Source organism: Hyaena hyaena, unplaced genomic scaffold, assembly GCF_003009895.1.
Source record: "Hyaena hyaena isolate Hyena2069 unplaced genomic scaffold, ASM300989v1 scaffold_442, whole genome shotgun sequence".
NCBI lineage: Eukaryota > Metazoa > Chordata > Mammalia > Carnivora > Hyaenidae > Hyaena > Hyaena hyaena.
In genome coordinates this window covers 470,044-484,271 of record NW_024081073.1, presented here as the reverse complement: position 1 = coordinate 484,271, position 14,228 = coordinate 470,044, and the positions used below count along the sequence as shown (strand labels likewise).

The window sequence follows — 14,228 nt, the reverse complement described above, 5'->3', positions numbered from 1 at the left end:
TTTCCTGGTTTCTTCCATTTTTATGTTGAATTTTATTGACTTTCTAAGAGAAACATTCTGAAATTAAATTAACTTAAAAAAATTCATGCTGTATGACAAAATTGTTTTACAAATTTTATTTATAGAAAAAATATAACTCAATATGATAAATGTAGTAGTAGATAACTTTTTTAACCACCATATATTTATGTGCTTTATACATTTAACTCATTTGCGTTTCACATAAGTGCTATGAGTTAGTTACTATTAAATGTTCCTCTCCCCGTCCCACAGGCAATAATTGAGGCACAGAGAGGTTAAGTAAATTATCTAAGATCGCACAGTTAGGAAATGATAAAACCAGGATTTGAAACTCAGCAGTCTATTCTAGTTTCTAATTTTAATTTGCCTCATTCTACTACTTCTCTAATAAATATGCATTTAACATTTAAGATTATTACTGCTTTTTGGGCTATATTAAAACTATGCTGAAAAAGTATTGATATTAAGGTTTATTGATTAATAAACTTATTAATGAGCAAGTTTATTGAGCATCTACTACGTGTGAGCACTTTTCCAGGCACTGGAATACAGTACTGAAATATTGGTGAGGAGGCAGCAATAAGCAAAACAAATGGGTTTCCTGACTTTCACCAAGAATTATCTAGTGATATTTACATGGAGAGAAAGACAAATGGGAATAAATTGCTCTTTCATTTATTAAGTATTAATTAAAGATGAAAATAAGTATGATGTTAATGTATAAGAGCAAATCATAATTTTTATTTTTCTCATTCATGAAGTTTCTATCTTTGTTATTTGAAGAAAACTTTAATCTGGAAAAAATGTTTCTTTAATGATAGCATTCATTTTTTAGTTTATATATTTCAGGTAATACATTCCTAGAAAATATCATTGTCAGTAGATAGAGGTACTAGGGAGTTTCTTCCCCCTGATGCTTTATTTTTAGATAATACTGCTTTCTGGAAAAATGATGCTAGTGTTATAAGTATGAAAGATATTGAAATAATGCAACATTTTTACATAAGCTTGATTACTGTATTGCCTCCTGGAGGAAATGTGCCTGGCTTAGTTCTTGCTACCGAATGTTGTCTTTGGAACATTTGAAAAAAAATAAGTAAAATAAAATAAACCTTTGACATTTTGCTTGTAGAAATGCTTTTCATTATTATATACTTAGTGAATTTTTTTTATATTCCACTAGATGGTGCTAGCTTACCCTTTAGGTTTGAAATTCAACAATACCGAGTACAAAGCTGAAAGGGATTTTACAGATCTGCCAGTTTAGGCTTCTTAAGTTTACAGATGAAAAAACAGACCCACATAATTTTCATCTAACTCCTAGCAGAGGTGGGGCTAGAATCCAAGTTTTCTGATTCCTATTTTAGAATTCCCGTTTTCACACACAATGTATGATCCTGAAGGAGTTCTGCATTGAAATATAAAATCTTAAGTGCAACCAACCTATTTGTATGTAACTGTCAAACATAGCAATCCTTGAGCAGCTAAGGAAGGTAGACCTTTCCCAAACACTTATTTAGTGAAAACCTCCAGCCTAATTTAAAATCTTTCGTTTGCTATACCTTACAGGAGAGGTTTATTCCCCTCAAGTGGCAGGAATGTTTTATTAGACCATTGGCTTATTTCTGTGGGAGGAATTCTTTGAAATAGATATTTGTAGCAAATATGGCCAAATGCTAATTTTGCCATGGGCAAAGGCCCTTTGAGGGATAAACACACTTGGCTTCAGTTCTAGTTTGTGGGACCTAGGAAACGTTTAAAGAGTTAATAAAGAATGTATTGAAGCAGTGGACTCAAGAATATTTAAGTGACACTTTATATTTATACTTGTTATATTTACATCATTTGCAAGAAGCTCTTGAATATTTTTGTGGCTACTGTTTTGTGTTGTTTGGGATGGGGGATGAAATAGAAATGTTGACTGGAAGAGAATCATTTTCTTTGGGATATTGAAGAAGTAATGGTATCCTAAGGTAAGGCTTGCTCTAAGTCTCTTTCGCTCAGTTGTTATCCTTCACTTGATAGCACAGAATTTGTAAGAATAAAAGAGTAAGGATGGCAAGTTATTGTAACTTTCTTCCCATCTAGATTCCCCGTTTTGAGCAAAATGCATTGACTGGATCAAATTACTGATTAATCAAGTGTGTATAGACTTTAAAAAAGTGTGTGTTAATATCCAATTTCTTCTGCATGGGTTAGCTCAAATGTTTCCCTTTGAAGTCTTATTGGTCACCACAGTTACAGTTTTCTTTAACTCCTTTTTATTGAGGATAATTGTTAGGAAGCCATAATCGTTATCATTTTAGTATCTCATATGTGAAAGTGTTGTACAAGCTACTTTAAGATATTGTTTTTAATCCTCCCAATAATGTGAAATCACCCTCACTCCACAAATGACGGAAGAAAAACTCAGAGAACTTAAGTAACTTGGCTTTATATGTACAGCTAGTTTTGGAATAGGCCTGGAATTCATGGAGTGCCTGCCTCAGAGCCTATTCGTTTTTTGGTCATGCCATAACTGCCTGTAGTCCACATGCGTTGATCACGTCAGCATTGCCATGAAGTTATATATGTGACTCCCATGGTGATTGTGCATTGTAGATCTTTATTCTTGAGCCTATTTTTTTTTTGCTCTAAATATTTTTGAAAGCATGCTACTTGTATATAAATTTATAACTGTTATAGATTTCTTTTGAATTGACCAATTTTATCACTTTTAAATGTCCCTTTTCATCTGTAGTAAAGCTTTCTGCCTTAGTCTTCTGTGTCCGGACTCTGGAATCTTTTATGCCCGTAAAAATTATTGAGTACCCACCTCAAACAGGTTATACTATTTACTATATAGGAAGAAATGACAATTTTTGTTTTTATTTAGTAATTCATTCAGAGCTTAAGATAATAAAGCTTTTCCATTAATGACAGTTTTATACATAGTAAACGTATTTTTTAACAAAAAGATACGGTGAGAAGAGGGTTATTGTTACACATATTTGCAAATCTCTTTAATGTCTAGCTTAACACAAGACAGCTGGATTTCCCTATTCCTTCTGCATTCAATTTGCTACAATATCACACCTCATGTAGCCTCTGGAAAAGTCCACTGTAAGCTCTTGAGCAAATGAGAGTGAAAAAGGCAAATAACATCTTAGAATTATTATGAGATAGTTTTGACTCCACGGAACCTTTAAAAGCGTCTGTACAGGGAGGTCTATGGACCACACTTTGAGAATCACTGGTGTAGTGTATATATAATGTAACTTTTTCTACCCTCTTACTGACAATATTTCTGCAAGTTCTATTTTTGGTATGTCTCTTTTATGTATGTGAAAATGTGTTGCTTTTGTTATTGTTTTCTATAAGCTGCCTGAAAAATTCTAGCTTTGTTTCCAGCCTTCCTTAGTTAGCCTCTAATAACTAGTTACGTTTAATTAATAATTAAGTGCAACTATTGATATATTTGAGTTTAAGTCCCCTATCATATTATTTGATTCTATTTGTTCATCCTGTTCGTTTTTTTCTCTTTGCTTGTCTCCTTTTGTTTTAGTGAGGTTTTAAATTATTACATTTTTCATTTCTATTAACAGTTACATATTATTTTACTATTCTTTTGGTTTATTATAGATAAAGCATGCCTTCTTGATTTATCAAATCTAAATTTATGTGGTATTTTTTCCAGGCAGTACTAGGGTCTTAGAAAATTGAAACTTTATTTACTCACTCCCAAATTAATATATTATTGCTGTCACGCATTTTAACTGTATGGGTGTATTTAGAATGACTTAAGACAGTATAATTTTACAATATCAATACCATTTGGATTCACCCACTTTTTAGAAATCTTCCCTTTGTGTGAGAGGTGTGTGTGTGTGTGTGTGGTGTGTTTAAAGTATTTCTTTTTTTAAAAATTGAGATAAAATTGATATATAACATTGGGGTGCCTGGTTCAGTGTCTGATTCTTGATTTCAGCTCAGGTCCGTCATAATTCCACGGTCCTGGGATGGAGCCCTGAATCAGGGTCTGTACTGAGCATGGAGCCTACCTGAAATTCTCTTTCACCTTCCCTCTGCCCCTCTCCCCTACTCACACACACACTCTCTCTCTCTCAAAAAAAAAAAAAAAAAAAAACTGGTATCTGACATTATATTTGTTTCAGATGCACCACATAATTTGATTTTTGTATACACTACAAGTGATTACTACAGCACATCTTGTTACCATACGTCATTATACAATTTACTCCCTTTACTCAGTTTGCACCCTCCCCGCTCTTTCTCTCTGCAAGCCACTCATCTGTTCCCTGTATATGTGAGTTTTGTTCTGGTTTGTTCAGTTTTTTTTAGATTCCACATATGAGAGAGATAATATAGCATTTGTCTTTTTTGACTTACTCCACTTAGCATTAATGCCCTTGAGATCCATCCATGTTGTCACAAATGACAAGATTTCATTTAAAATTTAATTTAATTTTGTTTACTATTTTGTTTACTTATTTATTTTATTGTATATCTATATATCACAATTATTTTATCCATTCACCCATCAGTGGGCACTAGATTGTGTCCATATCTTTGCTATTGTTATGATACTGTAATGAACATGAGGGTGCATATATCTTTTCAACTTAGTGGAGTTTTTTTCTTTAAATAAATACTTGAAATAGAATTGCTAGATCATAAGGTAGTTCTATTTTTAATTTTTTGAGGAACCTCAATAATGTTTTCCATAGTAGCTGCATCAATTTACATTCACACATTTACAGTGTGAGAGGGTTCCCTTCTCTTCACATCCTTGCAACACGTGGTATGTATTGTCTTTTTGGTAATAGCTATTTTAACAGATGTGAGGTGAGATCCCATTGTGATTTAGATTTGCATTTCCCTGATGACTAATGATGTTGAGCATCTTTTCATGTGTCTGTTGGCCATCTGTATGTTGTCATACAGATGTTGGAAAAAATATCTATTCAGATCTTCTGCCCATTTATAATCAGACATTTTTTTTCTTTTTGCTATTGAGTTGTGTGAATTCTTTATAAATTTTGGATATTAGACCCTTATCAGACATGTGATTTGCAAATATTTTATCGCATTCAGCAAGTTGTCTTTTCATTTAGTTCATGGTTTCCTTTGCTGTGCAGAAGCTTTTAGTTTGATACGGTTCCACTTGTTTATTTCGCTTTTGCTGCTTGTGTGTGTGTGTGTGTGTGTGTGTGTGTGTGTGTGAGAGAGAGACAGAGAGACAGAGAGACAGAGATTTAAAATTTCATTGCCAAGACCTCCTATGTCAAAGAGTTTACCACATGTTTTCTTCTAGAAGTTGCATAGTCTTATGGTTTCAGAACTTACATTCAAGTCTTCAGTCTATTTTGAGTTAATTCTTGTGCAGGGTATAAGACTGTGGCCAAGCTTTTTTTCACATGTGGCTTCACATGTGGCTGTCTAGATTTCCCAAAACTATTTATGGAAGAGACTGTCCTTACCTCTTTGTATACTCTTGGCTCCTTTGTGATAAACTAATTGACTATGTATGTGTGGGTTTATTTCTGGGGTCTCTGTTCTGTTCCCCTAATCTGTGTCTATTTTTATGCCAATACTATAGTGTTTTGATTACTATAGCTTTGATATATAGTTTGAAGTCAAGGAGTGTGATACCTCCAATTTTGTTTTTTCTCAAAAGTGCTATGGCTATTCAAGGTCTTTTGTGGTTCCATACAAATTATAGTAATTCTATAATTTGTCCTATTTCTGTGAAAAATGTCATTGGGATTCTGATAGGAATTATATTGGCTCTGTGGATTGCTTTGGATATGGACACTTTCATAATATTAATTTTTTTCAATCCATGAGCACAGAATGTCTTTTGATTTGTTTGTATCTTCCTCAATTACTTTTATTAGTGTCTTGTATTTTCCAATATACAGGTCTTTCACCTCCTTGGTTAAATTTATTCTTAGTATTTTATTTTATTTTTTGATGCATTTATAAATGGGATTATTTTCTTTATATCTCTTTCATATATTCATTATTAGTATATAGAAATTCCACAGATTTCTACATATTGATTTTGTATCTTGCTACTTTACTCATTATTCAATTATTCTAGCAGTGTTTGGTGGAGTGCTTAGGGTCTTCTGTATATATATAGTACCATGTCTTCTGCATATGGTGATAGTGTTGCTTTCTTTCCAATTTGGATTCCTTTTATTTATTTTCTTGCCTAATTGTCCTGACTTTCCATATTGTTTTTTACCATTAAAAATCACTACTGTGATATTGTTTTGTAATTTACTCCATTCACTTCACAATACAGTGTTAATATTTTTACATGCTATCATTTTTAAAAAATTGTGGTTGAATGGGTCAAGTAAGAGATATTTGAACAGAGATTCTGTCTTTATTATTTTTCTATACCTGTGTGGACACAGCACAGTGCTGATACTAGTAAAACAAGTCTATGATGAATTTTATATTACAAGTAAAGGCATTTTTGAAAAAAATAGATTTTGATATTTTTAACAGAAATATAAAGAATACAAATGATTTATATGTGTTAATATATAATATTCTATGCTTCTTATTTCAACAAATTAGAAAAAAATTATCATATACTACTATTAGGAAAATAAAACTGTAATAAACATAGCTGACATCTAGATAGAAATCCCAAACTGTTTGAGGATTAACAAATACAAAATGGTAAACAAATGTCCTTTTATATATACGAGGCATTTATATGAAAGAAAAAAGTAATCAAAATAAGAAATCACTTAAAATGAACCTAGTAACTCTTCAACCAATCATGCCTAATTTTTTAGTATACTAATTATACTAATTTTTTAGTATAACTTTTACTTTTACTACTGAAGTGGAGTACCCATTTGAGTTTTTAAAAAGTACCATGACTTGTAAAGTAAAGCAATTGTTGAAATATATTAATGTATATAAAATAACCTTATGATGAACAAGAAAAACGTCATCCTTGCACGAATTACTGGTTGGGAACACGTTTTCAGCCAGTTTTTCTACAAAGAGTTTATGAAGATAGAACACATTTAAAAACTCACAGAAGCATTGTTAAACAACAGAGCAGGAAAATATATGAACATGTGTTGTCTTCAAACTTTTAGAGTGGCTTCCTCATGCTAAAGATGATAAAATTATTGGGGCACCTGAGTGCCTCAGTCAGTTAGGCATCAGACTTAGGCTCAGGTAACGATCTCACAGTTTGTGAGTTTGAACCCCACATCGAGCTCTGTGCTGACAGTGCGGATTCTGGAGCCTGCTTCAGATTCTTTGTCTCTGTCCCTCTCTGCCCCTCCCTTGTTTACACTCTAGCTCTCTCTCAAAAACAAATGAACATTAAAAAAATAAATAAAACCTTTAAAAAGAAGAGGATAAAATTATCTCATTTACACCTCCATCTCTCCCTTCCAGTTTTGCCAGTTATAATAGGTTTTTTTGTTGTTTAGTAAAATATTAAAACATGCTTTCAATTAATCTATTTTAGACAATATTGACTCTAAGAAAATGAAATAAATTAAGAATATTTATACTTTTTTGAAACTTCTTTTCCTCTCACAATTTATATTACTCACATCAGGATTTATGATTCTATGTATATATCCTTTTGCAGCATTAGATCTGTATGACAGTGGGTCAATACCAGCTCCTTTTACAACTACTCCTTTCATCATTTGCTTATCTGGATTATCCAGTTCATTATCTCTTTTTAAATTTTATTTTTTAAAGAAAGATGCATCCTAAAATCCCTGAATTCTTTCACGTTTGAGACTGTCTGCTGCCTTCATTCTTGAATGAGAATAAAGCTGTGCTTTACTCATACTTTAGGGGCACCTAGATGACTCAGTTAGTTAAATGTCAGAATTCAGCACAAGTCATGATTTCAAGTTTTGTGGGTTCGAGCTCCACATTGGGCTGTGTTGTCAGCTCAGAGCCTGGAGCCTGCTTCGGACTCTGTCTCTCTCTGTCTCTCTCTTTCCCTCCTCTGCTCATGCTCTCAGATTCTCTCTCAAAATAAATAAATAAACATGAAAGAAAAATAAACTCTTACTTTATTATGAAATTAACACTTTCACTTGATGCTGCGTGACATCGCTCGACTGCATACATGATATTTGTGTTGTTATTGCAAGTTACAGGCCAACTTGATTTTCTCCCCTCCTAACTAATTTCTGCGTAGATACCTGACTAACATTTTCCTTGTTCTTGATTCGTAACTTAACCAGAAACATCTTATAGTCAAGAAATCCACATAAATTTGTTTGGAATGCAATGTCCCTTTCAAACTACAGATTCAGTTATTACATTGTTTCTGGAAAATTTTATTTATTTATTTATTAATAAATTTTTTAATGTTTATTTTTGAGAGAGAGAGAGCACACATGAGTGAGTGGGAGAGGGGCAGAGAGAGAGAGGGAGGGAGACACAGAATCCAAAACAGTCTCCAGGCTCTGAGCCGGCATCACAGAGCCCAGTGCGGGCCTGAACTCGGGAACTGCGAGATCATGACCTGAGCTGAAGTCAAATACTTAACCAACTGAGCCACCCAGGTGCCCTTGGTTTTTATATATTTGAAAACGTTTTTGTCTTGGTTCTATTTTTTGAATCGCGGATGATTCATATGTTGGTTGAGTTTATCTGTCTTTCATGTCTATTATTATTTAATTAATTTAACCTATGTCTTTATTTTCAGCTTCTTCATATTTTATTCTCCATGTGATGATCTCTTTTTTTGGTGGGCAATTTAAGCTTTAGTTCTGTATTCTATGGAATGTTGTTTCTAAAGTATTTATTAGTTCTGTCATGGTGTTATTTTGGTCTACTTGTTTACCCATCTGTTGTTTTAATATCTTTGAATTCTTGTTACATTAAATTTCTTTAAATGTTTTTCTATAGCCCAGAGCATTTTCAACATATTTTCTTCTTTCTCACATTTTCTTCAGAGTGCAATCCTTACTGTATGAGTTATATATTGTTGTGAAGGGAAGTACCCTAAAAAAGCAATTTAAGGGGCACCTGGGTGGCTCAGTCAGTTAAGTGTCTGACTTCACCTCAGGTCGTGATCTCATGGCTAGTGAGTTTGAGCCCCATGTCAGGCTCTGTGCTGACAGCTCAGAGCCTGGAGCCTGCTTCAGATTCTGTGTCTCCTTCCCTCTCAGCCCGTCTCCACCTTGTGCTCTCTCTGTCTCTCAAAAATAAATAAAGATAAAGCACAAACACGGATTACCTCATATTTTCTGTGAATTAGGAATCTGTGAGTGGCTTAATGGGGTAGTTCTGTCTCAGAATCTCTCAAAAGGTTGCTGTCAAATTGTCAACCAGGACTGCTGTCATCTCAAGGCTCAGTGAAGCTGAAAGATCTTCCGAGATCATGCACTTGTTTGTTTGCATGCCTCAGTCTCACATATAGTTATTTAATGATTTCTTTTTTTTCCTCATTAAACTAAGTTTTAGGTTATAACACACACACACACGCACACACACACACACACACACACACATATTTCAAATACACATCCTCCCTCACAGTTATATTTAAGTCAGTGCTGTAGAGCTCTTACCCAGTCTCCGTCTACTATTTCACTGCATTTCCTTTAAAACTTTTATCTTAAAGTTGAAGAGGTATGCCCTCTTATCTATGTACAGAGTTCCCCTATTTGGCTATATAGCAAACCCTTTTAATGGATAGCAGATCAAGTTTTACTTCAGTTAAACACTCATTGTTGGTAGCAGTGGTAGTCAGGATTAAATACAAAATAACACTTCTATCCAATACTTGCTCTGATTTTTTCTCCGAAGAGATTGTTTTTAAATCTACTATGCAAGAGGTGCATTCTCATTTAAATTTTTTAAATAGAGAATTATATAATTAAGCAATAAAACATTCTCTGTTTAACCCTTCTCTTTCTTATTTTGTAAAAGTAACCACTGTTCATAATTGTTTATGAATCAATTAAGATCTTGTCCTTTGCAATACAATTATAGATGTGTAGATTTAGATTCAGATATACTCACTCAAATGGCTAAAAGCCTACGTATACAAATTAGGTTTTACATACAGTAATAGATCATGGACATCCTTCTATTGCAGACTACTTCATTTTGAAGATTATGTGTATTCATTTTTAGATACTCCATAATTTATTTAACTTTTCCCTTACTGATAGACATTTAACTTATCTCCGTTTCTTTGTTTTAAATAATATGGAAAGGAGTCTCTCTACATTTTACTTTATAGTTGTGTGTGTATTACTATGTCATGGATTCCTAGAAATAGAAATGCTCTGTCAAATATCCCTCAACATTTGAGGCTTGAAATCATGGTAATTCCATCAGATTGGAATCTCAAAAAGACTGTTGAATGTACTCATTATACCTTCTCTGTATATTGTCTGAAAATCATGGTGTCTTAATGTTTGATATTAGTTGACAGGCATTACTTAATTCTTCCTAGCCTAACACATCACACACCGATACTGCTTTTTACATATATAGACAGCCCTAAGGTGAAAGTACGTGTGGCATGTTTGAGAAACAGCAATGAGGTTAACATGCTAGAATGAACCAAGAGAACAGGATAGTAGTAGAAGATGAATTTAAAGATAGGCTTTTGGGGGCCATTTTAAGGACTTTAGAGGACCTTCTCTCCATAATCAAATATCAAAAAGTAGCCTATACTCCTTGCCCCCGTTTCTACTGCACTGTGGCTTCCATCTTGATTATTCTATTGTTGCCTCTAACAAAAGTCTTCAGCTACTTCATGACTGCCAAGACAGTGGCCTCTTCATACATCTTTGCACACTGTTGGCCATATATAATTTGATGTAAATAAAAATGCCTTTCATTATTGTAAAATAAATATTATTTTATTTTTTAGTTTTACTAACCACTGTCATCATCACAGAATTCTGTTTGCTTTTTCCTCTTGTTCTTTCCAAGTTATTCTGCTTCTTTATCTGCTATTTCCTATTTCTTTTCAGCTTTTTCTGCCAAATCCTTTAGCTTTACTCAGTGTATGACTAATGTTTCATTCTTGGTTCTCTTCTTGGGTGACCTTTGAAAAGTTTTAGAAATGCATTCCCAACTCTAATTAATTTAATGGAAGATTCTATTTCTGAATAGCTCTGAAGAGCTTAAGAGCAATGTGCATGGCTTTTATAAATATTAAGCTTATGGAAGTAGAATGCTTAACATGTGTAAATGTTTGATAAAGGACATTTTATTTTACACAACTACAAATTTTTATTAGTATTTCTTTCTGCCTTGAATGCCTTTAAACTGCTTCAGTGGGTTAACTGATGTTCATTAGAAGTGATCATAAGACATACTCAATTCCAAAGTATTTTCTATTTCAGCAGACGTTAAATTACATTTTAACAAATATACATTTATAATAATATGTAATATAATATTTCTAATACCTTAGAATTGATCATTATAATGGGTCTCTTATTTACACTTAGTCATTTCTTATAGGGCAGAACAATTCACTCATTGAACAACATCAGATGACAAGTTTTCTAAGTTATGCTTGTTTTTTTACATTACAAGAAAATACCAGTACACAGAATTCTAGATAAGAACTTAAAAATGTAAGATTACTGCCTAAGTTTAAATTTCAGTCTCTCTCTTTTATAGGTCTTCTATGCATTCTCCTGCTTTTCTTAGATACTGTAAAATTTATTTATCATTATAAGAAAATTTACTCTTTAGTATAAAAATATATTCCTTTGCATAAGAAATAATCATCCACAACCTTCAATTATTTTGACTCAAACTATTAGAAGTATACTGAAATTTTGAAATATTTTTTCTTAAAAATGTATCTCTATGAAATATTTGTACAATACACCTATAATTCTGAATATTATATATTACATATATATTACATAAGTTTTTAAAATATGCAGAATGAAGCTTTCTTGTGATATCTTGGTAATGTTAATTGATTTCTCCATTTTGATATAAGCAGACTGTCTGCCCTTTCTTTCTGTAAATTACAAGGTATAATCAGAAGAACAAGTCTTGAGTTAGTGCTTTAAATTTCTCCAGGATAAATTTATCACATAAATTCCAGATATTATTTTTATATATTATGATGTTTCTTTCAAGATTACTGGCAGTTTATTATCAACTTTTTTTGGTTGAAAACTCATGTCTATTCCAATAATTAGTTGAAAAAAATATTTTGGGGTTTAACAAGAAAATCACAATGAAGCTTGATTTTCCAAAGTTTAACCTCAATGACTTTCATATGTATAATAGTCATGGAAGACATTCTGCTTAGCCATACTTACTTTAGACTATAAACCATATTTCCTGTTTCTAGAACTGCCTATTTCATATAATCGGGTGATGCATGGAGAGATCATATATAGTCCAATATTCAATCTAAATAGCATTTTCTAGATTTTTAATATCCTCCATGAAACTTACAGACTTCCTCAGCATTTCTTTCCAATGCTAATTCTTGATGACTTACTTGAACAACGTTTTCAGTTTTTTTTTTCCTTATGAGCACTGAGCTATATAGTCTAAGGCTCCTCTGGTGTTTTCCATATAGTATCATATTAGTTTTAGCTCTGTCTGGGTTAAAAGAGGGACACTTATGGCAGTCTTGAAACACGTGAAGAATATCCTAATATTTCATTGTTGTTAATATGGGTGGACCTACATCATTTGGGAATCTATAATGTCTCAATGGTAGGAAAATGGCATGTAGGGATTCAAACTTTAAAGACCCTGAAACTGAGTTAAATGTTGTATTTGAAAAAAAAAAAAGTCCTTTTATCTCTCCCTTGGTCTAGTGTCATTTGAAAATAAAATTTTCAGTGCCCAATGTATACTTTTTAGTATTTTGTTGAATTTTCAATTTGTGTATAACAATGTCATTCAAAAATATATCTCCTGAGCACAAGTTTAAAAAATAATACATTTTACACTTACACATTTTTTATAGGAATATGGGCTAAGTCTTTACTTGTTCCTAGAAATATTGGGAAATACAAAGATGCAAGTATTTAGAAAAATATGGGAGCTCTTCTTTCGATTCTGGAAGAATGTATGATGCAAGTGTTCTTGGAAATTTTTTCTTCCAGGTGGTTTAGAATCTTTGAGAAATCTTCAGCAACTAATTGTGGACCACAATCAGTTAATTAGCACCAAAGGCCTTTGTGATACTCCTACCATTATATACCTGGATTGCTCACATAATCATCTAACTAAAGTTGAAGGTATTGAAAACTGTGGATTACTCCAAATACTGAAGTTACAGGGAAATTATCTAAGTGAGGTAATTGCTTTGAATTATTGGTGTCTATGATTAATGCAACATTTTTCTTTTAATAGAAATATCAACTGTATATTTGAAAGCAATTTTGATTAATTTTCCTTAAGTTTTTGCCTATTATCGGTATGAGATCTCCAGTTTACTTAAAACTGTTACATGCTTCTATTTTAAAAAAAATCCAACATAGTTAGAATATTTTATAAAGAAATCTAATTTAACATGTAAGTTTTTCAGAACGCTAAAATAAATGATAACTTTTCAGTTAAAATATAACAATATATGAGTGGGGTCAATTTATCAGGAAATTCTAATGAAAATTTATCAGGAAGTAACTTCTATAAAAAATCAAAGTCTAATTGTAAAGTTAATTCCTATAAATTTAGTTTATCCAAAAATTCTCATAACATTATACTCTGAGTTTAACAGAATATTTCTGTTGTTTTAGTAGGTTTTATGTTTTTAAATTTCGTTGAATGATAAAATATTTTTCTTAATATTAGCTAATGACCCAAATTTAAATATAGCTTCCATCTTTGGAGAATCATGTTCTACTAAGAGAACTGCACTTGGATGATAATAACATTTCAACTGTGGAAGCACTTTCTTCGTATTGGTTGCCTTTACTACAAAACCTGACTATCTCTCAAAACAGGTAAAAACAAACTGCTGAAGCTCTAGATGCATTGAATGATTTAAGTAAATGCCTGATCTTCATAACAAATAGAAAAGTTGTTAGTTTTTTTTTCCAGCAATTTAGTGAAAGTGCATCACAACAAATTAATATATATGTTAGAAATATAAACTTAATGGATTTGAAAAAGTAGCGTATTGACATACCCTTGAATTTTAGTAGAATTTTAAGTGCCACTTACCCTACTCATTTTATTTCTTCTCAAAG

At 32.2% G+C, this 14,228-nt stretch overlaps 1 protein-coding gene across 1 annotated transcript in view; it reads left to right on the top strand.

Moving 5' to 3' along the window:
• LRRIQ1 (leucine rich repeats and IQ motif containing 1) overlaps positions 1 to 14,228 on the top strand; it is a 210,904-nt gene that overhangs the window by 30,820 nt on the left and 165,856 nt on the right. Inside the window, exons 10-11 of the mRNA XM_039253164.1 lie at positions 13,140 to 13,333; positions 13,855 to 13,982. Of these exons, the coding sequence (XP_039109095.1) occupies positions 13,140 to 13,333; positions 13,855 to 13,982 (322 nt within the window). The remainder of the gene's footprint in view (positions 1 to 13,139; positions 13,334 to 13,854; positions 13,983 to 14,228) is intronic.